At 53.7% G+C, this 27,922-nt stretch overlaps 1 protein-coding gene and 1 long non-coding RNA gene across 3 annotated transcripts in view; one reads left to right on the top strand and one right to left on the bottom strand.

The window, feature by feature from the left end:
• The window catches only part of LOC309637465, a 606,851-nt gene that overhangs the window by 256,467 nt on the left and 322,462 nt on the right, over positions 1–27,922 (top strand). The gene's annotated exons all lie outside the window — the stretch shown is intronic.
• Positions 483–26,661, bottom strand: LAPTM5 (lysosomal protein transmembrane 5). Of its 2 annotated transcripts, XM_082469045.1 has the most exons (8): positions 26,295–26,488; positions 10,716–10,809; positions 9,955–10,031; positions 8,226–8,360; positions 7,015–7,137; positions 5,724–5,819; positions 3,185–3,277; positions 483–1,897 (listed from the first exon to the last, which is right to left on the bottom strand). In XM_082469045.1, exons 1-8 carry the CDS (start codon positions 26,379–26,381, stop codon positions 1,808–1,810), a joined length of 795 nt encoding a protein of 264 aa, XP_082325171.1. In that variant the 5' UTR covers positions 26,382–26,488; the 3' UTR covers positions 483–1,807. The 2 variants fall into 2 exon arrangements, with proteins under 2 accessions (XP_082325171.1, XP_082325170.1); XM_082469044.1 differs by lacking the exon at positions 10,716–10,809 and having other exon boundaries at positions 26,295–26,661.

Here is a 27,922-nt window from a genome sequence, read left to right as displayed (position 1 = left end):
CCCAGTTTGCTCACTGCTGCCCCTTCATCCTTCAGACTCAGCTCGGTGAAACCTCCTCCAGGAAGCCTCCTCTGGCTGTCCTAGGTCCCTCAGGCTTTCCCCGTGACGGTGTTGTAATCATCACAGGCTATCATAATCATTTACATACCTGTCTTCCCCTTCCCCAGACGGGGGGTAACTGGAGGCTAGTCTGACCTATTGTGGTCGCCCCAGTGCCCAGGGTAGGGCCTGGCTCCAGGTGGGTGCTGTCCACGCCTTATCAGGGAGACATCAGGGTGCTTAGAGGGTCCCTGATTTGTGATCAGAAACGGTGCCAGGGCATGACACTCCCTAGCTGGCCATGGCCCCTGTGAGTTTCTGGACTGAACAAACTGTCGTGTGCGTGCGCGTGTGTGTGTGTGTGTGTGTGCATGCGTGTGCTGGGGTGATGGAGGTGGTGTTCCCAGCCCTGGCCATACACCATATTTTAGGAACCACGTCAGCCAGAGAGAAGCGTGTTGCTGCTTTATTGAAACTTCTTCCCCATCACACAAAGCAATGACACAGGGGTGTGGTGGGGAGCCCCTTGCACAGCCCTCTCCCTCTGCACCCCCCTCGCAGACCCCAGAGAACCCGCCTCTGCGGCCTCATCTCCGCCTTTGGGTCAGTGACCTCGGGAATCCCAGCCCCCGGGGAAGCAGGCAAAAGAGGGGGTGCAGGGACCAAAACCTTCCCTATGGACCCACCAACACGAACCCCCCGGGCGGGGACTGTGCCCACAAAGGGTTTGCCTGTTTTGACTGAACTAACCTGTGGATTTAGTGCAACAAATGGGTTTGCCTGATTTCAGCGCTGAATTTCTGCTTGACCATAAGCGTCGGGCAGAACTGGGTGGCCTACAGCCTATCTGGCAACGGATGGGCTGTAGGACAGACTGACAGCTCATTACTAGAGATGACCGCGGATGAGGAGACCCATTTCCCAGGACCCACTGCTGTGTGACCACACTGGCTGCGTGTGACTGGTTGTTGAGGATGACAACTCTTTAGCAAAACTATTGTGCGTTTGTAGAGACGGATGATTGAAACAACAGTTACTTCCTGGTACTAGCCCTTGAATGACAGTTTGGCAACTGTCTGACTGAACTTTTAGTTTGAATTAACAATTATTCAGGACTCACAAGTACTGAATTGACCGCAGTGGGCATCCGGTTATTGGACTAGATTGAATTGAATGGTTTGGGGGGCTAATTTGATTTTTTTCTTATTGGGTTTTGTCACTATTCTAAATTAACTGAGGGTTGGCTGACTTAATAATTGTTTAAGGAACTATTGGAAGAAAACGGATGTATGTGTTTGGTGGGGAGGACTAACTGATGACTACTTGACTACATTGCTCTGTGAATTGACAGCTATTTACAAACTGACACAATGGACTCTTTTGTTTGACCACATTGTTTTCACTGAAATGACAAGTGTGTTTTTGACTTGTCGGCCACTTGGTAAAACTGGTCAAGCTGAGAGTTATTTCACCAAACTCACTGACTTTAGAAAGACCAATCGTTTAAACCAATGTCAGAGCTGATCAAAAGAAGCTGAGTGCTGTTGGACTGAATTTTTGAGACCCAATCATTCAGCCTAAAAGGGTTGACCCAATGGTGAGCATCTCCCAGGCCCCGCAGGAAAAGCAGGCCAGCGAGCGGGACACAAGCGGATTGTCCTGAAGTCAGCCAGGTGGTTCACCCAGGCCACAGGGGCCACCTAAGCAAAGAAGCGGATTGCGAGGTAGCTCCGCCCCTCCCAGCACCAGGGCTGGGCCCTGGTGAACGTCATGCCTCTGAGTATGGGGGTGGTGCTGGGCCCCCCTCTGGAATCTTGTATGGCAGAGACACGGCTTCCTCATAGGATGGCAGGACCACCTGGGAGAAACAGAGAGATGAGGGCTGAGAATTGACCAGATGGGACCACTACCCCAACCTGGGGTTAAGGGGCTCCAACCACCACCCCTGGCAAAATGATGTTGATGACGATGATGACGACTAGCATGCCTTGGGTACTTACTACGTGCTAGGCATGGCATGCACAAGACAGGCGCGGTTTCTGTTCCTGCAATGGACAGACTTGCCTCTGCCTGTTCCGCATCAAGCCCCCTTGTTCTGATAACGACACACTGTTTTCCCTGGGAAAACATTCTCAGTCCATGTGCTTTCAGAAGAACTGATCAGCCCTCTGATCTGGGGGAGTGGACATGAGACCTCATGTCTAATGGGGTGGTCACTCAAAGTAGAATCTCATCCCCCTGGCAATTGTCACTGGTTTGGCGATAGGCTTGTAACCCAAGCTGGACCAATGAGACATGCTTCTGGGATGTCTTTCTTTCTGCTGGGGTTGCTGAGAGGGTGGGATGTCAGCCTAGGGATTTCGGCAACTATTTTGCTACCATGAGGAAAGGGCTGCCTTTCATCCTGAAAATAAAATCATGTCTGGACATCAGGTCTCAGCCATCCCTGAGCCAGACCGACATTGGACTTTCAAGTTCTATAAGCTAATAAATTCATTTTATTTTTTACGTAGGTGAGGTAGAGTTGGGTTTCTGACACTTGCAACCCAAAAAATTCTTGACTAATACAATCCCCATTTTACAGTTGAGGAAAGTGAGCCTCCAGTAATTTAAACCAGCTGCACTTTTCCCATCACTTTTCCAATCAGCTGCTTCTAAGTACACTTAATCCCTCTGCCTGGAAGGCCCCTTCCCCTTTCCCAGCTAACTTGTACCCGCTGACAGTCTAAGACTTGGTCAAGTGTCACCTCCTCCAGGAAGCCTTCCCTGACACCCCAGGTGAAGCCAGGTGCCTCCTCTGTGATCCCGTTGCCCCTGTGCTTCACACCGAGTTGTAATTGGATCTCTGTGTCTAGATTCACTCTGGACTACACTCTCCTCCAGGACAGGGTGGCATCTTAGTTTTCTCTGCATCCGAAGGGTTGGATATGAGTCCAGGAAAGAGTAAGAAGCAGAAAATGTTTAATGCATGAATGAATGAATAGAATCCTAGACAATCAGAGTGGAAAGAGATCTTCCCATTTCTTCTGGTCCAACCCTCATCTTACGAGTGGAGAAACTGAGGCCGAGCAAGGCAGAGAGACCTGCCCTAAATGATACAGTGAGTGGCAGAGCTAGGACTTGACCCCCCCCCCAGCAGACTCACCTTCTGCAGCATCTTGGAGCTGCTCCTCTCCTCGGCCGAGTTCATGTACTTCATGAATCTGTAGCATCTCCACACACACTTGAACATGTAGACCTGGAAAAAAGGCCCAGGTCAGGCTGTGCTTTGTGACCCTCCTTCTCACCGCCCCAGCAGACCTAGGACAGATGCTGGGCGCTTCCTGGAGATCCCCAGCTTACCCTGAAAGGTCAGACCCCTCTTCTGGTTGGAGGGGACCTCACCTGCCAGTCTCAGGTATTCCAGGTGTTTCCCTTTTCACTGCCCCACAGACTCATCACAGAAAGGAGCTTTTTGGAGTCTTCTGCACCACCCTCCAGCCTCCCTGGCAATAATCCTGCAGATCCTGCTTCTCCGCCCCCGAGGACTGGAAGCTTACCATCTCCTGAGGTGGCCCCGCCCATCCTGAGACAGAGCTGACAGTGGGAAAGGTTGTCTTCAAAATTGCTTACGATATGTTGTTTTTTAAAAGCAGATTATCCAACAGTGTATGCAGTAGTAGCTCATGTTTATAAATGCAGAAAAATTATATGTATGGATGTATATATCTGTCAGATAATGTGAGCAACGGCTTTCTCTTAGCAATTGATGTAAGAATTGGGGAGAAGGGTTCCAGGGTGGGGAGTGAAGTCCCCAGGGGTGTGTTCAAGGAACAATAGCCAATAAGTCTCTCTCTGCCCCCAAAGGAAGGAGAGCAGGTCTTGGCATCTAGAAGGTCCCTTGTTTTATGGAGCCCCATGATGGGGACTTAAAAGGAGCAGAAATAAATAAAATGAATTATGAAAGAATGAAGTACGAAGGGCCAGGGCAAAGCAAGTAGGTGAAGGGTAGCCAGTGAGGCAGGGTTGGGAGTCGGGGTACAGAGAGAACTCCCACTGGATGAAGATAAAGAACAGGAGAGGGGTGGGGAGGGACGGAGGTGTGTGGTGGGGTTTGGGCAGTTTCTCTCTAGCAGAGTATATGCCGTAAACCTCCACGTTGGTCCCCCCAAGCCTTCAGGAATGTTCTCACTGTGCATCACTAATGCGCTTGTGCTAGGTCAGTCCTTTGAGGAAAGGTTAAAAGGAGTGAAGTTGCTTCCAGTTTGGCACTGGGTGAGAGCAGAGACTGCTCAGGCCCTGGGATGTAAGGAGGCAGTGATGTCTGGCTACACCACCCACATAAAAAGAGGGGGCGGAAATGCACCCAGATACCAGAGGTGCTGCTCTCCGAGTGGCGGTGGTTGGTGGGCTGATCGTCTTCTTTCTGCTCATCCGTAGTTTCTAAATTTCTACAGTGATCATATGTTACTTTCACAATCAGAAAAGAACACTTTTAAAAGCCCTTCCTTTTCTTGAGTCGACATCAGCCTCCCTGTGGCTTCCGGCCACAGGGCCCCCTTGTGGCCTCTAGAATCCCCATGAGAGTCCTTTGGGTACTTGGAGGCTGCGATCAGGTCCCCCTTGAGTCATTTCTTTCCCAAGCTGAACTGCCCTGGTTTCCTTGACTCCCGAAGACGGCAGCGTTTTCTTGCCTCTTCACCCTCCTATTGTGCTGCTATTTTTTTTTAATATAAATTTATTTATTTTTGGCTGCATTGGGTCTTCATTGCTGCACGCAGGCTTTTCTCCAGTTACGTCGAGAGGGGGCTACTCTTCGTTGCGGTGCGCGGGCTTCTCATAGTGGTGGCTTCTCTTGTTGCGGAGCACAGGCTCTAGGCATGTGGGCTTCAGTAGCTGTGGCACGTGGGCTCAGTAGTTGTGGCTCGCGGGCCCTAGAGCACAGGCTCAGTAATTGTAGCACACGGGCTTAGTTGCTCTGTGGCATGTGGGATCTTCCCGGATCAGGTATCGAACCCGTGTCCCCTGCATTGGCAGGCGGATTCTTAACCACTGTGCCACCAGGGAAGTCCTGTTGTGCTGCTATTAATGCACTCCTATCTGTCACCATGTCTCCAAGAACTGGGACCTGAAACAGGACTCTATCCTCTGGGCCTGACTACCCCTGAGAAGAATAAAACCAATCCCCTCCATCCTTCTCATCACTAAACCTCTAGCAATATGACCTCAGGGCCCATCTACATTTTGGTGCCTGAATCACGTAAAGCTGTTAACATGGGCAAAGCAAGACTTAGGGTGTCCCTTTCACAGGTGAAACCCAAGACCCAGACAGAAGTGACTTGAAAACCAACCACACAGCTAATGAGGGGAGAGCTGGGATTCAAACCCAGGTCTTCCTGAATCTAATCCCAGACAAAATAGCTCCTCCTTCCCCTGGATCAGTTCTCTCTGAGTCACACATTAAGTCCCCGACCCCTGAACACAGGTGGGTCTTCGCAGATCCACTTGCTCTAAAGGGAGCGTCCCCGAGGATCCCATGTGTGGGCAGAGGGGCTGGTGTGGGGAGGGCTGGAGTTAGGAGCCAAAAGCAGGGGTGGGCAGTGGTGGAAGACAGGCTTCCCTACCTCCTAACAGTCTGGCATGGTGGGCCCGGGGCAGCTCAGCCTCTCCACCCCTCCCTGAGCCGTGGGGCAGGGGCCACTCACCTTCAGGATGAGGACAGTGATGAAGGCGATGGAGAAGATGATCATCATCTTGATGAACTGGTTGTGAGCCATACCTTCCTGGCTGGGGAGGTAATTCTGCAACAGTTTTGGGGGCCACATCAGTGTCTCTGGCCATAAGGAACTCTAACAGTACCCACACATCGAGGAATAAAAGCCAGCTCTCCACGCACACAGGAACGCGCTGTGGCACAGCCATTATCTTGGCCCAACCCTTCAAGGGCCCTAGGAGGCCAGTACCACCTACCATCAGCCTCATCTGACAGGTGGGCAAACCCAGGGAGACAGATGCAGCTGATGCCTGTCCGGATGGCCCTTATCTGGCTGGTGCCCCCATCCCCCAGCTGGTGGTGGGCCACACCCGTGTCCTTCTCTGGAGGATAGTCTTGGTTGACGGAACCACCTAATCCTGAAATACCTGGGAGGTACGCCTCCTCCCCGAGGGGCACCTCATAAGCAGGACTGGTTGACGGAAGTTTCCTGCTCTGGTGGGACAACTGCTGTGGCATTTGCAAACGTGTGCACACATCCTCTGACACTCCTCCCTCGAGTGTGGGCTAGACCTAGAGACTCACTTCTCACAAATAATAGGATGTGGCAGAGGCGAGTGTGACCTCCAAGACCACAGGGCCGTTTCCTCCTTGCTCTCTCTCGGATAGTCACCGGGGGAAAACCCACAGCCATGACATGAGGATGCTCAAGCAGCCTTATCAAAGGCACACACGGTGGGCAACCGAGCCAAAGATCCCACAGCCACGCCAGTAAGCCAGCTTGGGATTGGATCCTTCAGACCTAGTCAAGCCCTTGGCATCCACAGCCCCAACCCCATCTCAGGTGCAACCTCAAGAGAGACCCTGAGTCTGAACAACCCAGCTAAGCCGCTCCCAAATTCCTGATCCTCAGAAACTATGTGAGGTAACAACTGTTTATTGTTTTAAGTCACTGTGTTTGGGGATCATTTGTTAGACAGCAATGAAAACACTAATACCATTTCTGCACTGCAGTTCATACTCCAGGGCACCCTCTGGGATCCAGCAGCGCTACTTCTAAAGCCACATGTCTGCCTGGCTTCTTCCTCTTGTCTAACTTGCTTCCCTCATTCCTTTCAAGTTTCTTCCCGAGAGCTCTCCTTCAGGAAATCACTCGCACAAGAATCCCTCTCTAAGCTCCACTTTTAGAGAACCCAGCCTAAGCACTGAGGCACAGAGAGGGAAAGCAACTTGCTCAAGGCCACAGAGCCAGTGATAGGAGCAGACCCTCAGCCCAGACTCACCATGTGGTTCATGGACTTGAAGTTGAGATAGGTGGGCACTTCCATGTAGGAGCTGCAGAGAGTCAGGATGCTCAGGCAGAAATCCAAGAGCTGCAGGGTCATCAGTGGGACCTTGGAGGGGCCCTTTGGAGGAAGAAGACAGACCGGCAAGTCAGCCCCAACCCAGAGGCCCGGGTACCACGGGGCACACAGTGGCCCCTCAGCTTGAGAGACTGTCAGCCAGAGACATCGACGACTCTCTGGTCCATGGTACCCAGAAAGAAATTGAGGTCCATTTCTCAGACGTTCACACCAAGGGCTGGTGCAAACCCAGGAATTGAACCAGGGTCTCCTGACTCCCAGCCCAGGGCCTTCTATAATGTAGCTCCTCAGCCTCCTCAAGGACCACAGTCAGGGGAAGTGTGAAAAGGAACTTTGGGGAACTGCGGCTGTGATTGGCACCAGGCATCGCGGGCAGTCCCACCAAGGATGCTTACCATCCTTACCTTCCTTCCTTCAACGTGGTTACAAAGGAGGGACAAAACGGGGGCTGGGGAGGGAAACGGGGCATGTCCCCTTTTCTATGGTGTAAATTCACACGTGGCTGGCATTTGTTCCATTCTTACCACATGCTGAGCACCTTGTGCACGCTTTCCTCATGTAATGCGCATGAGACACACTGATGAGAAATGATCTCAAGACATTTTTACAGGAAGAAACGTGGGGTGAGGGACTTCCCTGGTGGCGCAGTGGCTAAGAATCCGTCCGCCAATGCAGGGGACACGGGTTCGATAGCTGGTCCAGGAAGATCCCACATGCCACGGAACAGCTAAGCCTTGTGTGCCACAACTACTGAGCCTGCGCTCTAGAGCCCACGAGCCACAGCTACTGAGCCTGCGTGCCACAACTACTGAAGCTCACGCGCCTAGAGCCCATGCTCCACAACAAGAGAAGCCACTGCAATGAGAAGCCCGCGCAACGCAACGAAGAGTAGCCACCGCTCGCCACAACTAGAGAAAGCCCGCACGTAGCAACGAAGACCCAACGCAGCCAAAAATAAATAAATAAATAAATTTAAAAAAAAAAAAATAAGAAGCGTGGGGTGACTTGGAGGAGCTCAGGGACTTGCTCAAGCTCACCAACTAGAAAGGGCCCTGGGGGCTCCCACGCTCACTGGCCTGGGCTCCTCCACCTCCCCCGCTGGCCGGCTGTGGGACATGGGACGTACTCACCGCCCGGCTGCTGCTCCGGGAGACAAACTTGAGGTAGGCGGGCAGCTCGATGTAAGAGCCCAGCAGGGTGAGCAGGCACAGGAGGAAATCCATGATTTGCAAGGACAGGAAGGGCAGCAGGTACTTCTCCCGGTTCTGAAAGGCAGGCCCGGCACGGTCAGGGGTCCCTTGCAGCCTGATGGCTCCACGGGCCCCCTGGCCCACAGTTCCCTTCCGTCCCGGGGAACTCGGTGCTCTCCTGAATCACCTGCGGGGCTTGGCTGAGGTCACCCCATGGGGGTCCACGTGCCTTCCTCTGAGTGAGGCTCTGGGCGTGGGGAGAAGGTAAGGCCCAGGCCCTGAGGGTGAGCAGTCTCGGCGTCCCAGGAGACACCGGGAATAGTTCCCATCTACAGAGATAAGCACTTGGGGGCTCCAGGACCAGGGTCTGCCTCAACTCTCTCTTAAGAACCCAGTGACGAAAGACTTTGTGTCCATTTGACAAATGAGAAGGGATCAGAGAAGACTTCCTGGAAGTGGGGGCACCAGGGCTAGAGCTGGAAAGAAGCAGGAGGGAAGGGGAGGGTATTGGTGGCAGAAGGGCTGGCACGAGCCAAGGCCCAGAGGAGGAAAAAACTTGTGCTGCTTTAACAGTGGGTCTTGCCTCTGTGTAGGCCACCCCCGGGGATGTTCAGTCATAGTAAGAGACCCTGGGAGGCTGAGGCTGAAGTCCCTCTCCTTCAGCTGAAAGCAAGTGACCACTATGACCGGTATAAATGCGTAGGAACCCACAGTTGGGGACAAAAATCACAGAAAGGGTGGTTTCGTGGTTTCTCACGTGGTTGTCTAAAATCACTCAGGAGGCAGCCGACACAGCCCAGACTGAAGCTCAGAGGCTTCAGGGGCGACCTGATCCATTTTCCTAGCTGGACCATTTGTGTTTCTGCATGGACCACCGGGAACCAAGGTGAAATCACTCCCTGCGGTGTAGGGCTCCCGAGAGAGTAGCGTTAGCTAGGGAGTGAACAGTGGCATTTCAGGCAAGGTGGAGACATTCCAAACCAGCACCAAATCACCACCCCATCCTGCTGGCCCTGGGAGTGCCAGCCCACCACTGTCTGCCCAGGAAGGATTCTCTTTCCGAGGTCTGCTCTCATGGCTATGTGGCGGGGCCCTGGCTTGCTGCCCTGCTGGGGGCCAAGGGACAGACAGGTTCCTCTCTGCAGGAGGCTGAGCCACAGCCCGCCTCTCTCTCTCAACCGCTAGCTGGATGGCACTGAGCTGGACGCATCTACACCCTCCCTTCTGCTCCTCTCGCTGATTTCAAAACCCACTGCTTTCTCCCGTCTACCTAGACCTCAAAATGACCCTTCCTTTTTTCTCTACCAAATGCCCGGCCACCGTTTGCAGTTCAAGAGAATGTGGGTTGCCAGCTAGTTCAGCAAAAGTGTCAATGATCAGCAGTGGCCACAGCTGGCTGTGCACACCCTCGTGCATGGAGGGTGTATTTTCACAGGGAACCGAGGCCTCCGACCTGAGGGATCTGGTGCGGAAAAGGGGGTTTCCAAAAGGTAAGTGTGAAGATCTCTAGCGTGCAGTTTGGATCTCCTCCAAATACCCACCTCCCACCTCTCAGCATCCAGTGCTGCCCACATAGTGGGTATGAATAGGAGGGAGCAGGAGGGCAGCTGGGCCTCCTTGCCAGCCCGCAGATCCTGGCTGCCCTTCCCCTCCCCGACAGGGCACTCACCTTGACCACGCCGATCAACAGGCTCAAGCTGATGATAAAAAGCATGGTGATGAGCAGGAAGCTGGAGATCAATTCCGCTGAAAGGCAAAGAGAGCAGTGAGGGGCCCAGAAGTGCCCCCAGGAACCCACACCTGGGGTTCCAAGGACCATACTTTGGGAACCACTGGTGTGGGCACTATGCCAGTGAACCAGAAAGCCCAGGCCCCGCCCTCCTGCAGTTCTCAGTCTTGACAGGCAAAGAGAACAATTCAGGTAACACAGGACAGTATAACAGAGGGTGCAGGGTGGGAAGGAGGCCTGGGGTCTGCTTTAACCGGGATGAGGTGGGGGAAGGCCTCTGAGGAGGTGACCTGTGAGCCGAGTGACCAGGAGTCCAGATAGGGACCCGAGACAGGGCCCAGCTTGGTGGGGTCAGTGCAGCTGGAGCGTGGAGAGTGAGGGGGAGTGTGGAGGGAGCTACGAGGTGTGGGAATGCGGCCAGAGAGGTCAGCAGGGGCTGGAGCCCACCGTGAGGAGTTGTGATTTTATTCTGGGGGACGAGCTGCTATTGAGCAGGAGAGTCCCGCTGTCACCCTTCTAAGCTGATTAGGTTTGCAAAGCGCCATCCTATCTGCTCTCACACCTGGAGACTTCGGTGTGAGCAAGTGGAATTTCTCCATTTGCAGACGTCAAAAAGGACAAGTGGCAGAGCCTCAACTCCACCCCTAGCCGGTGCCCTTCTCCCTGCCACCCCACCCCACTTCGGCTTCCCCTGGACCTACCAATCCTGAGGTAGCCTGTCTTCGAGAACTTGCAGGAGGCCTTGCCGTGGGCCACCTCCACTGAGTGCTCAATGAACAGCAATACACTCATGATCTGGGGGCAGAACAGAGCATTAGTGAGCCGGGGCCCGCACAGCTCCGCCACCAACCCCTCCCACCCCGACGGCGTGCAGTCAGCGCCTGTGAGGAGGGGTCCTGGAGGAGATGGAATGAGGGTCAGTGGGGCATCCCAAGTAAAGTGTGGCCTGTACAGATAGACAGCTCAAGCTCGTAGTTCCTCCTTCTTCCTCTTCCTAGCTGTGTGAGCTTGGGCAAGTTACTTGACCTCTCTGTGCCTCAGTTTTCCCATCTGTACAATGAGAATAATACTGATAGCTACCTAAGGAGGCAGATGTGAGGAGTAAATGAGAACATCTCAGCAGAGCACTTAGAACCACACCCAGTTATCCGTAAAGCGATAACTGTGACTACTGAAGGTCAGGCTTGAGGAAGTGGGGGAGAGGAGTGAGGGCTCTCACCAGTGACTGGGCCCCTGCTCTGCACCCTCTTTTATAATGACAAGCTCTGAGCATCATGGGATCTTAGTCACAGCATCTGAGCGTCACAGAACTTCAAGTTCTTGGGATCATCAACACAGGCCTGGGAGCATCTGACCTGTGAATCCCAGCCCCCATGGCCCCTCAATCCCCATATGCAAAATGGGGATAATAATAATACCAGTCTCATAAGGTTGTAGGGGGGCCAGATGGGATAATTCACTTAGAGAACCTGACAAATAGTAAGTGCTCAATCTATGCTATTATTATTGTTACTATTCCCTCTAGACTATAGGTTCTAGGTAGGGAAGGACTCTGTCGCTCTTGTTCACTGCTCTAGCTGTTGTAGATGAATGAACAGAAGGATGGACGGAGGGATGGATGCATGAACGAATAAACCCTATTCCCTCAGGGGACCCTTGCTAAGAATGACAGAGAAGGGGCAAATCTGATGGGCATGAGTGTTGCCATGGCCCTGGCAATGACTGAAGTCCAGCCACAAAACTGCAGTTTGAAAGGACCTTGGAGGTCACCTTACCCTTGCCCTCCATCTTCTAATGCAAGAACACTGTGCCATGCAGCCTCTACTTAAATGCTTCCAACCACGGGGAACTCACAGTCTTCTGTGTGTCCATGTCCTTACAACAAGGCTTGCCCCCACCATACACACACACTTCTCCAGATGCCATCTGCCCACACTGCCAACAGGATGTCTCCTCCCTTGTAGTGGATGTCCTACCTCTATTAATATGGCCTAAGTTTACACTGGCTTTCTAGGAGGCCCTTCACTAGTAACTGACGCTCAGCTGACAAGCAACTAGACACCCGCCATCTGTTTCCCCCTAGCTGATTGTGTGGGTTTTTTTAGCTCAGACATAGGTTTCAATTTGTCTTCCTACCATATTACATCCTGTTCAGGGGGCAGAAAGGGACAGCAGAGAAGACTGATGAGGAGCTGGGCTCCAGAGTCAGTCAGAGATGGATTTGAATCCAGGTCATTATGTGACCTTGGGCAAGTCACTTTACCTCTCTGAATTCCCTCATCTGGAAACTGGCAATCACTGGATTTAATAAGGAATAAATTGCATTGTATTTGCAAAGCACTGAGCTTGGAGGCTGGCAGTGGGTACTCAGCAAGCATAATCTGCTTTTGGCTGGTGTGAGCTTACGTGGGGCAGTTGAGCAGTACGGTGAGGAGAGTGCCAGGGGGCTGACAGTGACCTTGCTCTAGCTGCCCCCTCTACGTGGTGTGGGGTGAACCAGAAAGGCTTTGTTTCACCAGGAGAGTGGAAAACAGCTCAGAGCGGAAAGCAGACATGGCGGGGGCTGTGGCTGGTACCCACAGGAAACAGCTCGGAGAGAGAAATGCGGCTTCCTCATCCCCTAAAGCCTGGAGTTCCAGCCCCTCTTCTCCCAGTTTCCCCTGTAATGAGGGAGAGAGAAAAGGAGGCAGATGACGGTTCAGTCCAGGACAGAACAGGGCACCCTGAAAGACTGGGAGCTCTGGGGCTCCCTGGGGTGTGCCAGCAGAGCACAAATGAGTCGCGGCAGCTGGGCTTAGAAGGGCACTAGCATTTATCAGCTGTGGCACAAGAAGGCTTTTGAAGTCCCAAGAGTCCAGGATTGTCTGAGATCTAGAAAGAAGCTCAGAATCAGACAACCCCAATGTCCAATTGCTGGAAAGAGCCTCTGCCCACTTATTTCATAAGTTCCTTCTGCTTGTTTTCTAAGCTCAGAGAGGTTAGGTGGCTTGCCCAAGGACACACAGCAAGTTGGGGACAAAGTGGAGACTGGAGTCCCAGTGTCCCAGTGCTATCCTGATGCCTTCCCACACACCCCACTCCCCAAGTCACCTCAGAGCCCTGCTAGCCCCAACCCCAGAGGGCTCAGATATTTCAATCATGTGCCTGTCAACAAAACCTTTTGCACACACTACTCTCTATTTCTTGATTTCCAAATTATATGCATGTGCTACTGTCTTGGTTTATAATGAACATCATAAAACACACATACCAAAAAAATCCAGAAATGAATAAAGAACATGATTGACAAATTTAGAAAATCTAATATTGTCATTCTGAGACCCCAGTGGTCACCTTGGGTATCACCCCACTTTGGAGACCAGTGCTAACCCACAAACCACTCTCCAGATCTTCAATTCTGGCCCCAAACATCCCCCACAGTCCTGCCACCAGGTCTGCAATCCTGCCATTAGCGTCCCAGCTACCCATCTCCAACCACCCCTCCTGAATATCCTGGGACCCCAGGAAGGGGAGGGAAGAGGAGGGACATTTGTACAGCCTGACTCCATGCCAGGTTTGCCACCCACCCCATCCCAGTGATCCTCCCAAACCCCGCCGAGGGACTGTTCTTAATGCTCCCACCCGCATATCACAGATGGGGAATCAAGGCTCAGAAAGGTCCAGTAATTTGTCCAAAGCCTCCCAGCTGATCATCTGTAAGGCCACGATTCAAACCCAGGCCAGTGGGTCCTGGATCTGATTCTCTTCCCCCCTCCACCGTCCTCCCAGCATCTCCCAGCCTCCTGGCTCTGCCTGAGGTCTGCCCTCCTCGCCCACTCCCATGTGGGTGCCCAGAAGAGTCAGCAGGGCACCCACCTCCTCGTCCCTCTGCCATCTCCTCCACCTCCCACAGCTTGTGCAAGAAGCAGCAGCAGACACCAGAAGCATTTCTGCTTTTGTAAAAACCACCTGTGTTTAAAACCAGCCTCATCCTTTACCCCATTTCACCTTCTCAACCGTCCTGTAGAGAGAGGGAGATAATTCTGTCCCCATTTGCCAGACAAGAACCCTGAGGCTCACCAAAGGCAGGAACTAGCCCCAGGTCACAGAGCAGGGCAACCTCAGAGTCTGACTCAGACCCTCTGCTGGCCCCTAACCTTCAATGGAAGACACCAGTCCCCGATCCAGGAGAAAGATAGGCGTCTCAGCTCCCTAGGAGCTGGGGTGGAGAGGAATTGACATTTCTTGTGCACCTACTGTGTGCTTGGACCTGTACACACAGGCTTGCACCACCATCTCCCAAAACCCTGCAAGAGAGGCAACATTTTCCCCATGGTATAGATGAGGAATGCAGGCTCAGCAAGGAAAATTCACACGCCCTGTGTCACATGGCCTGGCTGGGATGTGAACCCTGTTGCCTGGGTTCCCAGGGTCCAGGTTCCACTCAAGGCTGAGTGGTTGCTCTGGGGCCCAACCCTGGTCTCACCCACCATCTGCCCACTCTCCCCCGGCAGCTGACCCCCATCCTTGGACACCCGCAGCTCAGAGGACAGCAGCTGGAACTTGAGGCCACTCCCACTGCCTCACGGCTGTGTAACCCTGGCCAGGTCCTGGCTCCTCCCTGGCCTCAGTTTACCTCCTCCAGTCAACGTGGAGAGTCACCCCTATTCGCACTGGAATGATTGAACTCCTGCCAACCGCAGCACGTCACACCTAGGCTGCCCAGGGTCTCCCACCCCGGAGCTGCACCTCGCTCATCAGAAGGTCCTCACTGCTCCACCCAAGTCCCCAACCAAGAGCTGTTTGTAATTCCAGGAAGTACCTGGCTTACCTATAGCATAAGCTGGGAGAGGCCAGGAAACTCCAAGAGCCCAGATTTCCCAGGCCACCTGGCCCTTCCCTTCCCCTCACGCCCCTGGTTTCCACCTGGACACAGAGCTGCCCTCTCCCTGAGCCCTGAGGACCTGCCTGGGCCATGACTCATGCCCTCCTGCGACAGGAACGGGGCTTCTCTCCTCCCACAATGCCCAGGCAGACGGCATTCACTCGCCCAACTTCTCCTCCATAATAGCATCTTCTCACTCACTGTACCTTAATTCCACATGGTGAGATCACGTGGTTAAGAGCCAGGGTGCTGGAATCAAGTAGCCAGGGCCCCAACCCCAGCTCTGTGGCCTTGAGTAAGCCACTAACCTCTATGATCCTCAGTTTCCTCATCTGGGAAATGGGGGTAATAACTGGACCTGCCTCGTAGGGTTCCTATCAGGTCAAATGACGTGCCAGCACCGAGCCTGGAATACAGCAAGCGCTCCATCAGTGCACACTGTTGGGCAGGTATACACTTGCTCCCTCATTTATTCATCCAGTAAACACTCTCTGAGCACATACTGCCTCCAGGCCCTGTCTGGGAAAACCACTGACCCTGGCCTGCAGGTGTCACAGTCCCCAGGGGAGCCCTACAGCTGACCAGTGTGTTCAGAATCACGACATGGGACAGGCAGGGGGCTCAGAGTCCCTGATGAGGGAGTGATCACAGCTGTCTGGAAGGCTCAGGGAGGGTTTCACAAACAGGAAAAGCTTGACCATGGCTTTGAAGGATAAGTCGGAGTTTTCCAACAGAGAGGAGAGAAAAGCATTCCAGGGAGAGTGATCGTCGTGTGTAAAGGCTCAGAGCCAGCAGTACAGACCCAGCGAAACTCGGGGGCAGGGAAGAGGCAGGGAAGGCCTCTTCCCTGAAAGAGGGGATGTCACCGGTGGGAAAGTGAAGCCCAGAGAGAGGCAGTAGCCAGCCCAAGGCCACACAGCGAGCGTGTTGCAGAGTCAGAATCAGCCTCAGTCCTCCTGACGCCACACCAGGGCTCGGGCTGCATGACCGAATCAGTCCTGGCCACGCTCAGCACACCCACTGCCACCTCCGCCCTCCATTCCCCTTTCTCACCTCTTCCCTCGGCTTCTCCCTGGTTTCAGTTCTCATTTTCATCCCCTCCCCGTCTCTTCTTTCTCAATAACAAACACAACTTCCCTAAGCTGAGCAAAGGAGGAAGTGGCTGGGAGGCCAGGAGAATTTCTACTTGTTTTCCTGGTGGCTCTGAGAAGCAACCAGCAGCCTGAGCTGAAATAAAGGGGGCAGCAGTGGTAGGAGGAGAGGAAGAATCAGGGAGGGTGGAGGGATGGCAGCACTACTGAACATGGCCGTGGCCGTAACGGTGGTGACGCCGCAGCTGAATGGAGTAGAGATGAGGGTCAGGCGGGACTGACAATGGTGACGGTGCTGGGAGGCGGCACTGGCTGCCCTGTGGCTGCATTTGGCATGCTGGCGACAGTTAAGATCCTCTGGGCAGTGATAATAGAGGTGGCGGTCGATGCTGCAGAGGTGGTGGTGATAGAGGTAACCGCAGGGCTGCTGGGAAGTGGTAATTAACTGCAATGACTGTAAGGCCATGCTGTTGCTGCTGCTGTTGATGGCAGAGGTGATAGCATGTTATGATGGTAGTGACACCAGATCCCCTGGCTCTAGGGATCCAACACCAGTTCCCGGTCCAAGAACATGGGCCCACCCTCTCGGACCTCCTGGGGGGCTTAGGACCCACCCTCTCATAAGCAGGCAGGCAGAAACCCATCCTCTGAGCTTCCGAGGGGGGTAAAATTTACAGGGACACCCAACGGTCAGTGAGCATCTACTATGTGCCAGCCGCTGCATGGACACTTTTCTGTCTGTTAACTCCACTTCTCCTCACAAGTCTGTGAGGTCAGGACTGTTTACCCACTTACATCCAAGGAGAACAGGGACTGTGGGTGCCTCGGCCGAAGCGGCACAAGGAGTAGGACCTGGGCTTGTCCTCAACCCTCCCCAACAGAGATAATGCCGTTTGCACAATGGGAAACCGGTCCCAAGTGCACAGCCCTTCCTGCTCCTCTCCCCTTCCAGGGCTGCTCCACCCTGACCCTACATCCTCCGGCTCTGGTGGCCTAAGAACTCAAGGGCTCCTGCACACTCAGACTATTATTATTATTATTATCATTACCCTCCTCCTCCTCTTCCTCATCATCCTCATTGCCCCCACCCTGAAACTCAGCCCCCTCTACCTCACCCACCCACCCTGTTTTCCCTGGGGGGTCCCCTGGGGCTGTCTGGCGAGAGGATGGGAGAAAAGAACCAGATGTGTCAGCGTCAGGAGGAAGCTCCCCTCCCCCAACCCCACCCCACACTTCCTGTCACAGCTTATCGGGGGCGACGGCGTGGGGATCATTCCCCCCCCCCTGCAGCACTATCTCCCCAGTCACCTCCCCAGCCGGCCCAGATAAACATCACGATGCACCCCCCCTAAAGCCAAGGCTCAGCTGCTGCCCCAGCCGGGCTGCCTTCACCTCCCTGGGAGCCTGGCTCCTGTGGAGGCTGCGGCTCTGCTGCCCTCCCTCCCATCCCCGCCCCCTCCTACTATTAATTGCCCCCCCCAACCCCGCCTGGCCCCTTTACTCCTCTGTGCCTCAGTTTCCTCATCTGTAGACCAGAGAGAAGGCTCCACCCACTAGCAAAGCTGCAGTGAGGAGCACATGAAGTGACATATGTCTGCTACCAAAGATGATGATTCAGAAAGATCGAGTGACCGGCAGAAGCACTTGGTGTGGACTCCAAGCCACAGGTCCCCGTGGCCATTGTAACAGCCCACCCTGGAAACAACCCCAATGTCCTCCCCCAGTACAACAGGCCAAATACACTGTGATATATTCATGCAGTGAAATACTATACAGCAAGGGGGAAATGAGCTGGATACACACGGCCACACGGAGGAAGGTCACAAACGCAATGTTGAGAGAAAGAAAGAGCCCATGTCATGTAATCTCATCCCTGGGTACTTCTAGAACTACGTGTGTTGGAAGAAGTCAGTGGGGGTCACGTAGTGATGAGGTGGGGACACCAGGGGCCCTTGGGGGCTGGTCCCATCCTATTTCTCCATCTGGGTAGAGGTTACCTGGCTGTTCACTTTGAAAAAGGTCATCTAGACGTGCACTTATATAAACTATGTATCAATAAGAGGTTTGCAGGGCTTCCCTGGTGGCGCAGTGGTTGAGAATCTGCCTGCTAATGCAGGGGACACGAGTTCGAGCCCTGGTCTGGGAAGATCCCACATGCCGCGGAGCAACTCGGCCCGTGAGCCACAACTACTGAGCCTGCGCGTCTGGAGCCTGTGCTCCGCAACAAGAGAGGCCGTGATAGTGAGAGGCCCGCGCACCGCGATGAAGAGTGGCCCCCGCTTGCCACAACTAGAGAAAGCCCTCGCACAGAAATGAAGACCCAACACAGCCAAAAATAAATAAATTAATTAATTTAAAAAAAAAAATAAGAGGTTTGCAAAAGTAAAATAAAATTGAGATTGGTTGCCACCGGGTCAGACCCTGGGGATTACAAAGATGGATCAGGCTGAGCCAAGCCCTGGATGAGCCTCTGGGCCTCCAGGCCAGACCACGTGACCCCCAGGACCCCAGCAGGTGGGGGTGGGAGCTGCCCTGGGATGGGGGGAAACGCTGGGAGCTTGGGGTCCAGGAGTTGGGGCTCCAGGAAGGCTTCTGAGAGGCAGTGAGTCTTGAAGAAGATTTCTCCCAAAGGGCAGTGGGAAGGGTGTTCCAGGCAGAGGGAACAGCAGGAGCGAAAGCAAAAGAGAGTGAGACGCCTTTAGGAAACTGCAAGAAGCTTCTCTTGGGGAACTGTGACTTGGGCTTACCATGTGCCAGGCACAGAGGAGGCCCCCAGGAAATGGTAGCTACTGGGTGGCTGGGCCAGTGGAGGGATGCAGGAGATGCTAGGGGGACATGTGGTTTTACAGGGGTGTGACTTTGGGGTCAGCAGGGGTGGGAGAAAGAGCACCCCGGGCGGAAGGGACAGCTCGTACAAAGGCCCGGAGCTGGCAGAGAACACGGTTCAGATGGCGCGTGCCAAGGTTCATCACCCTGCAGGGTGGGAAGTGCCAGGACGGGAGCAGCTCGCTCTGGCACCACGTCCAGGAAAGCCAGTGTGTCATCCTCTGAGCCCTGTCCCTTGCCTGTGCCCCGCGTGTGACAGCCCAGCAAGGCCTGTCCTCTGCTCTCTGCCCTTTGATCTTTCAGACCTGCCCCCATGAAAGAAGACAGGATGGCAAGCCTTCCCCTGAACAAGCAGGCACTAAGGGCAAAATTTCTGGCCCAGTGAATCCCAGTGGCTTCTGCCATTCTTGGTGGGGGAGCGGTGGTCATCCTTTATGGGCACCCATTTGGGAGCTCAGAGTCAGCCTCCAGGCTTGGTCCACACCCCCATCCTCCTCCACTTCTTGAGTATCTAGAGAAGTACCCTGCACCCCCCCAAACAATCCCCATAAAACATCAATCCTTTATTTACCTTCAGGGCAAAGGCCCCCACGTGACAGTAAATGTTACTATTACTGGAGCATTTAGGAGAGGCCAGGTCCTCTGAACACTGACACACACTCTTCATTCCTTCGTCCTCGCCTCAGCCTTATGAGGCAACTTCAATTATCATTCCCATTTTCCCCCCGTTTTGCAGGTGCCATTGAGACTGCATCTTTGCATGTGGGCTCCGTGTTTCTAAGAACGAGGCTCCCCGGATATTACAATTGAACCCCACCCAATTGCTGCCAAGAAGCCTGGCCCTCCCCCACCGCGGTCTGGAGCAGCAGTGGCGGAGCCTGGGCCCCGAGCAGGACACCTGGGCTCTTGTTATTTATCTACCCCGGGCTGCAAAGTTGCTTGGCCTCAGTTTCCTCTTCTGTCAAATGGGGGCTCCAGGGGTAGCTACAACGTGTGGGGCACTCGCTGGGTGCCAGGTGTGCCTCCCACCTGGTTTCCTTTGAGTCTCTGACCTTGCAGGTCACAGTTATTGGCCCCCAGTTGACAGGGGAGGACACTGGGGCTCGGGGAGGGGGAGGGACACGCTGGGGCTGCAGCAGGGCTGAGGGGTGGAAGGTGGGAGCCAGTGCCTCACTCTGTACAGCTCCCTGCTCAGCTTCCTGCCTCATTAGGGGTTCTGTGCACCCTCCCCTTCCCCCGGTGGGGTGCAGGTCCCCTGGGAGACCAATGCAGGCCTCATAGTGAGCTCAGAGCAAAGTCCTGGTTCTGGGCCACTGCCCTGGGCTCAAAATAAAAGCCTCACTTCCTGGGAGGCTCTGGACTAGGGTGGTGACCAAGAACCTCGGCCCACCCAGGCCCTGCCTTCCAGCCACGGGGCCAGGTCTGAGTGGGGTCCCAGCCCCTGCACCAGCCCCTGGACCCTCCCCCAGGTTGGTGCCTCTCCCAGCTATGGCCCTCTGACAGCAGTGGGTCCCTCTGACCAAGGTGATGCCCGATGGCTGGAACCACCATTCTCTACCCCCCATTCCCAGAAGCCCCTTATTTCCCTTCCCTTCCCTTCCCTTGGGCCTGAGAACCAGGAAGTGGGGAGGGGATAAGGCCCAGCCTGGGGTCTGGCCTGTCCTGGCCCACCTCACACAGATGACTGGCCGCCATCACTCGGCCCACCAGGCCTGGTGCAGCAGGAAGAGCCCAACTTTGCCCCCAGAAGACCCTGCGTGTGACCCCCCATTGGCCCAGGGGGTCCAGTGGTCCTCTCGATGGCTCCAACATTTTATTAGCTAGAAGGCAGAGTGCACACCCCAGAGATGGGGAGCACAACTGAGTTCCCACCAGGGCCCCTTGGCCAGGGCACTGGGGAGGGGCCACGATTCCCACCCTACCCCACATGGGGGCATCAGGCGTGAAGGCAGAGGTTCTAACAGACGACCTAACAGTTGGGACCTATTTTTAGGCCCCAAACAGATGAGCTCTTGAGAGGGGAGTGGCCTCTGGTCACGTCCCACAGCCCACACTGGGCATTCGCCTGCCAGCACCCCTCTCCAGTGGGGTCACATCAGCTCAATACCTCAAAACAGTCACCCTGAGACAGGGACCACTGGCCCCATTTAACAGAAGAGAAAATTGAGGCTCAGACAGCAAAGGCACCTGCCTGCTCAAAGTCACATCATGAGTGAGTGATAGAGACGGGTCTGTGATCTTTTCCATCCCAAAGTGGAGCAGAGAGAGAAGGGCCACTGGAATTCTGAGGAGGACAAGCAGGAGGGCTTCCTGGAGGAGGAGGCTTCCCTTGAGCTGGACCATAAAGAAGAAATGAAGACTGGGTGACAGGAGGGCCTCTCAGAGAGACAGACAGACCACCCCTGGGCCGTGGGCCAGGTAAAGAATTCATTTGTTGACTCGCTGGCTCATCCCGCACACCTGGGTGCTGGTAGCTGAGGCCTGGAGCAAGCCCTTCCCCCACCTCCCTGTGTGACCTGGAGCAAGTCAGGGACCCTCCTGGGCCTCTGTTCACTCATCTGTGAAATGAGAGAACTAGGTCAAACAGAGATCCATCCTTCTACCATGAAACCTGAAAGCAGCCAGGCATTTGATCCAGTCTTATCCCTGCTGACCTCTGTAGCCTCCCCCACCACACCTCACAACCATCCCACCCTCGACCCCAGCTCTATGAGCTTCTCCGTGCTTCCAGAGCATCACCTGGCCTTTCCTGCCTCCACGCCTTTGCTCTCTGCTCCCTCCACAAGCTTGCCCTGTTTTCCCCAACATTCCCAAGCAAAGTCCTGCTCATCCTTATCACTCCGGCCTCCTCCCCAAAGCCCTTGCTGAATCCCCAGCGTCCACCCCAGGGCTGGGCTAAGGCCTCTCATCTGTGCCCCTGTAAGAGCCAGCACTGTCATCCAGCAACGCCATTATCACAGTTTTTCCTTGGCAGGTTGGAATCCCTAGAGGGCAGAGGCCAGGAATGAGTCAGGCCCATGTGCTGGCCTGGGGCTGGGCACAGAAAAGAAAGACATGTTTGAGAACAAATCTGCATTCGCTAGAGGCTCCTTTAAATAATGGAGGTTAAGTGCCTTATTATTAGCAGTGCCTCAGACACGGAGCCTGTTGCCAGCCCAACTGTAAATCAAGTGGTCAGACCCCAGAGCGCTGGTTGAGAAAGTCACTTCACAGTGGAGAAACCTGACAAACACGACCTCAGCCAGGTGATCAAGGTCAACGTCAACAGTGATAAGACATGCGGAAGTACACACCCTTGATATGAAGTGCTTAGAAGGGCACTTTACCTCTGTGGTCTTCCTCCCAAAACACATTGCCCAAGTCTAACCATAAGAAAAGCACCAGACAAGTCCCATTTGATGAATATTTGACAGAATACGTGACTAGTACTCTTCAAAACTGTCAAGGTCATCAAAAACAAGGAAAATCTGAAAAACTATCACAGCCAAGAGAAATCTAAGGAGGCGTGATGACTATATATAACGTGGGATCGTGGAAGAGAAAAAGGACATTAGGGAAAAGCTGAAGAAATCTGAATAAAGTATGGACGGTAGTTAATAATAGTATATCAATATTGCCTCATCAATTGTGACAAATGTGCCATACTAATATAAGATGTTAACAATCAGGGAACCCAGATGTGGGGTATACAGGAACTCTGTACTATACAATTTTTCTGTAAATACAAAACTGTTCTAGGGCTTCCCTGGTGGCGCAGTGGTTGAGAGTCTGCCTGACAGTGCAGGGGACGCGGGTTCGAGCCCTGGTCTGGGAGGATCCCACATGCCGCGGAGCAACTGGGCCCGTGAGCCACAACTGCTGAGCCTGCGCGTCTGGAGCCTGTGCTCCGCAACAGGAGAGGCCGCGATAGTGAGAGGCCCGCACACCGCGATGAAGAGTGGCCCCCGCTCGCCGCAGCTGGAGAAAGCCCTCACACAGAAACGAAGACCCAACACAGCCATAAAAAATAAATAAATAAATAAATAAATAAATAAATAAATAAATAAATAAATAAATAAAAATTTTTTTTAAAAAATTCCTTTAAAAAAAAAACTGTTCTAAAATAAAACATTTATTTTAAAAAGTAATACATGCTCATTGTACCAAATACAGAGAATACAGAAAAGTAGCAAAAAATTAGAGCTTTCACAACCTATAACCCAGAGACAAGCCATGGCCAGCATCAGTCTCATTTCCTCCTGGCCTTGTTTTGGTGTATTCTGTTGCTACAGGGTTGAAATCACCACAGGTTTAAGCTTTTTATCAGACAACGAATTTCTAATGGAATTCCAGGCGCTTGGAGAGGAGAGGTTAGGGAGGGAGATATATCTAGGCAAAAGGGTCTTCTGGGTCCCTATCTCCTGCCATTAACTTGGGACAGACATGCTTTGGGTTGCCAGACAAACCAGAACCAAAGAGGCCAATTTACAAAAGTCCTCTGACTCCTCTATGTGTGCAAGTTGGAGTCAGAAAACGTTCATGAACCGGGGAATCCTCTACACAAACCCAGTGAAATGCTGAGGAAGGTCCTCCAGCCATTGGACACGGAGGTCCTCCAGTAATAACGCCCCGATGACTCAATAAAGTGGGGCATTGTCTCAGGATGCCAAGAGCCCGATTTAACCCTCCCCAGAGGGGTCCAGTCCACGAATAGCTCTCCGTGTGCAGGGCCGTCGCCCATGACTGGCTCCAGATGACGACCGATCTGGGTGATCAACACATCTGGATGGCAGCTTCTCTTTTTCCATCCAGATGTTCGAGGCCCTGACAGCACACCTGCCACCCAACTGCCAGGCCACAGAGAAAGCCCCCAGGCCCTGCCCTTTCTGGGAAGGAGCAGAGGCCTCTTACAGAGGGAGCAGGAGGACGACCCTCCACTGGAATCAATCAAGGACTCCAGCCCAGAGAAGACCGCCTGGGCCAGTTGTACAGCTTCCAGACTTTTCTTCTGTTCTCCTGCCTTCGGCTCTAGAACATCCCATGACTCCCCATGACCCACATTAAAGACAGTGGTTCTCAACTGGGAGTGATTTCACCCCCAGGAGACATTTGCAATATCTGTAGATATTTTTGGTTATCACAGCTGGCGGTGTGCTACTGGCATCTTGTAGATAAAGGCCAGGGATGCTGCTAAACATCTTACAATGTACTGTTCAGTCCCCACAACAAAGAATTCTCCAGCCCCAAATATCAATAGTGCCCTATAGTGAAGGCCCAGCCTCCAGCTTGTCACTCCAAATCCCTCCCACCTCCTGCTCCCCAACCTAAAGCCTCCAGGTTAGTCTATGTAGTGTCCCCTGCACAAGCCACTGTCCTCAGCCTCCACACCTTTGCACACCTATCCCTCCCCCATCCATACTCCCCACAACCAAACTCTACACCTCTGCCAGTGACACCTCCTCCAAGAAGACTTCCTTGATCACTTGTCCACACATTCTCCAGCTCTTTGGGCAGGAACTGATGTCACTTAACTGTGTACAGGTGAGGACCTCGGACGGCATGATCAAAAAGAAACCGCAAGAGTCACAAAGCCCAGGGTTTGCAGGGCAGACTCGGGGCCCAGCAGCCTGCAAATGGATTTGACTTGGTCTGCACAGGGATTTCTCTTTTACCTCAAACCAGTCATCGACATGGAAACAGCAGAAATTGTGACATAAAAGCCTCTGTTTCCTGTTTCTCCAAATGTCAAAAGAGCGGCTGCTGGGGCCCACATTCCTCCATGGCAACAATCAGCGGAAACAGAGAGCGGCCGCCAGAATAGACCCAGAACAGGCTCCGCAGGTCACAGCAAGGTCCATCTGCCCCACTACGCTCACTTACAGGAGCTGCCTGGCCCCTGGAGGCACTGGAGTTTGAGACCTCTGAGCTGGTCCATACCCTCTTGTCCATCATCTTATAAAGGAAAACCTGAGGCCCAAGGGAGCAGCTTGTCCAAGGTCACATAGCCAGTTAGTGGCAGAGCAGGGGTAGGGACCCAGGGGCCTGCTTCTCACAGGAACATCCCTGCTTACTACACTGTGTTTCCAAGAATGTTGCACAATCTCAGAGCTTGAAGAGGCCCTAAGGACTTGGTCTGGGGAGAGTCAAGCGCCATTCACTCCTCTCAGGAGCATTCTTGCATTGGCAGAAGCTAGGCAGAGCAACCTCTGAGCCCCGCCCAAAATCAGTGTTCTGGGGTCTGACTGCTTGACTTACAGGTGTGCTGGCAGCAGGCTCCGTGTCTGAGGCACTGCTAATAATAAAGCACTCAAATACCTGTCAAGCACTGCTCTGTGCCTTGTAGATATTTACTCCCTTGATCCTGAGAACAACCCTATCAGAGAAGTATTATTATTCTCATGCCCATTTTTTAGACGAGGAAACGGACATTCAGAGAGGTTAAGTAAGTGGCCTGAGGCTGCACAGCTAGGAAGTGATGAGGCCAGGACTTGCACACAGGAGTCTGGATCCAGAGGCTGTGCACCGAACACTGAAGAGCACCAGCTCTCCGAAGGCTGGGCTCTTGCCAACAGCCCTGCCTGCTCTGCGTGCGGCAGGAAGCAGATGCAGCCAGGTCTGAGAAGTTCACAGCAGCCCACCACAGTGTGCCAGATTTAGGCTAATTTTGAGGAAGCCCTTCCAGGCTCATGAAAGAACTGTTAACCACAGGCCCTGAGTCACCCTGGGAGGAAGGCCCCCGGGTCTGGGGGAGCTGGGTGTGGCTTGGAGCTGTGGGCTGGGGGGATAGTTCTGGACAGGGCAGAACAGAGCCCCAACCTTCAGCCACCAAGACAGAGGGGGAGCCTCTGGCCCCAGGGGCTGTGACTCGCCCAGAATCACTCTGAGTTAATAAGAGACAAGACTCCGTACCCGGCTGTGCACACCAGCCTCCAAAGGGGGACCTCTGGGCCCGTTCCTCCTCGGCTGGGCCCACAGGCGCTCAGGCCAGGCCAGGCACCCTGCTCGTATGTAAGCTAAGAGGACACAGCCCCCTCCCTCCCCTCTGGAAGCACAAAGGGGAGATTCGCACTTCTCATCCCCTCCAGTGGCCCAGGCCCCAGGGGAAGAGTCGCAGCCATGCCTGTGACCTGACCCCATTTCCTGACAATGATTCCAGATCATATTTCTCTCAAGATTCCTGGCTTCCAAAGCACTTTCACATCTGCTGCTCCCTCCGTTTGTACCTGGATGAACTTGTGGCTGCTAAAGGTCCCATTTCACAGAGGCAGAAACTGAGCCTCAGAGAGAATGTGAGGTACGTTTGCTTAGAACAAGGACCCCTCCTCCCACTCCTGCCACTGCTGCAGGGTCCCCTCCCCCGCTTTGGACAGAGAGGGAGCCCAAGGCCCGGAGCACGGAAGGGGCTTGTCCAGGGTTCCAAGGGGAGGTGGTGAGCAACGGTCCTCCCATTCGAGGGGTCTCCATAGATCGGGGCCGCCCTCACACGCACACACAGTGTCCCGGGCCGCCTGCACACTCACCACATGGTAGATGGCCAGGGCAGTGGTGGCGATGCGAACGTTGAAGCAGCAGCAGGTCTGGCGGATGGCGGCCGCGCGGGGGACCATGGTGTTGCCTCCCCTCCTCCGAGGCACTGACAGGGAAGGAGCCAGGAGCCTGGAGCAGGGAAGGAGCCAGGAGCCTGGAACAGGGCAGAAAAGGGAAAGCTGCGGGCGCCCTCCTCACTTCCTTCCTGCCCCTCAGACAGGCAGGGGTAAGGGCGTCACAACTGGGGCGGGGCAGCTGGGAAGGGCCCCAGCTTTCCTCAGAGCACGGCAGCAGGCCCCTGCCACTCGCAGGAGGGGCTTCCCTTACACCGACGGTACCTACCATTTGCCAGGCCTGGGGTTTAAGCAGTTTCACCCGTGCCTTGCTTAGAGGATGCTCACCACCACCCTTGGAAGCAAGGACTGTTAGCAATCCCATTTCCAGATACAGACACGGAGGTCCAGAGAAGTCAAGGCGTTCAGCCAAATCACACAGTAGTCAGTGCTGGTGGCAGGATTCAAACCCAGGTCTGTCCGGCTGCAAAAGCAGCTATTGTCTAGTATTTCCTACATGTTCTAAGCACGCTCCTGGATCCTCACCTTTAATCCTCTAACCACTCCTTTAATCCTCTCCTCAAACCTTTGAGGGAGATACTATTAATATCCCTACTTTACAAATGAAGAAACTGGGTCACAGAGAGGGGAAGTGATTTGTCCGAGGTTACACAGTTAGCCCGTGGAGGAGTGGGGATTTGAATGAGGGCTTGACTGGTTCTAGAAGCTGTCCCCTCGGAGCTGGTGTTTTCTTCACTCTACCCTGAGCCTCAGAGAGAAGCATGTCTTCCTGAACTCTGTCCAAACCAGGACAAGAATAATTACTAAACAAGTCCATCAATGTGCGTCAGGCCCTGGGCTAGGCTCTGCCCACAGCTGGGTCATTAATGCATCACAGCAATCTGGGAGACCTGCCGTCAAGCCCCCCTTTGTGATCCTCAAGGCCCCCTGATGCTCCCAGGCAATCAGGGATTTTCCCCCCCTCACTCCTGGGAAAAGTTGGAATTAATCTACCATGACTATTAAGCAAGCTACACTGGGATCTATACTCCCTTCTCAGATGATAAATTATCCACCCATTGTGCAATAAAGGAAGGGAATATGAGGCATTTGCAGAATTCCTGTAAGAAGTCTGCTCTGTCCAGACACTGAGCTCACTATGTGAAGCTTCCAGTGGAGAATACAGCAGGACCTGCCGTGAAGTCCCACCCTCTTATGAGATCTCAGATTTAGGATTGGTCACTACACCTGCCCATCATTTTTACACCAGGAGAGGTTATAAAAGGTCTCTAAGCTCCTCCCCCTTGGCAGGAGTTGCTCTATTGGACCTACAAATGAGACCAAGGGGGGCTCTACAAGCTTGGGGGTCCTGGGTGACCCAGCCAATCTCTTCGCTACTTCATTTTCAGGCCTGTCTTTTCTTTGTTATAGGCGTTGCTGAGACCAGGCATCCTAGAAAGGTGGTACAGTGTAGTGATTAACAGCTTGGCTCCAAGGCTCGTGCCTGGGTTCAAACCCTGGCACCTCCTAGCTGGGTAGCCAATGAAGCAAGAAAAGCCCTGTTTTGC

This window comes from Balaenoptera physalus (genome assembly GCF_965194825.1).
Source record: "Balaenoptera physalus genome assembly, chromosome: 1".
Taxonomy (NCBI): domain Eukaryota; kingdom Metazoa; phylum Chordata; class Mammalia; order Artiodactyla; family Balaenopteridae; genus Balaenoptera; species Balaenoptera physalus.
The sequence above is the reverse complement of the archived record's forward strand: the minus strand, read 5'-3'. Positions and strand labels throughout refer to the sequence as shown.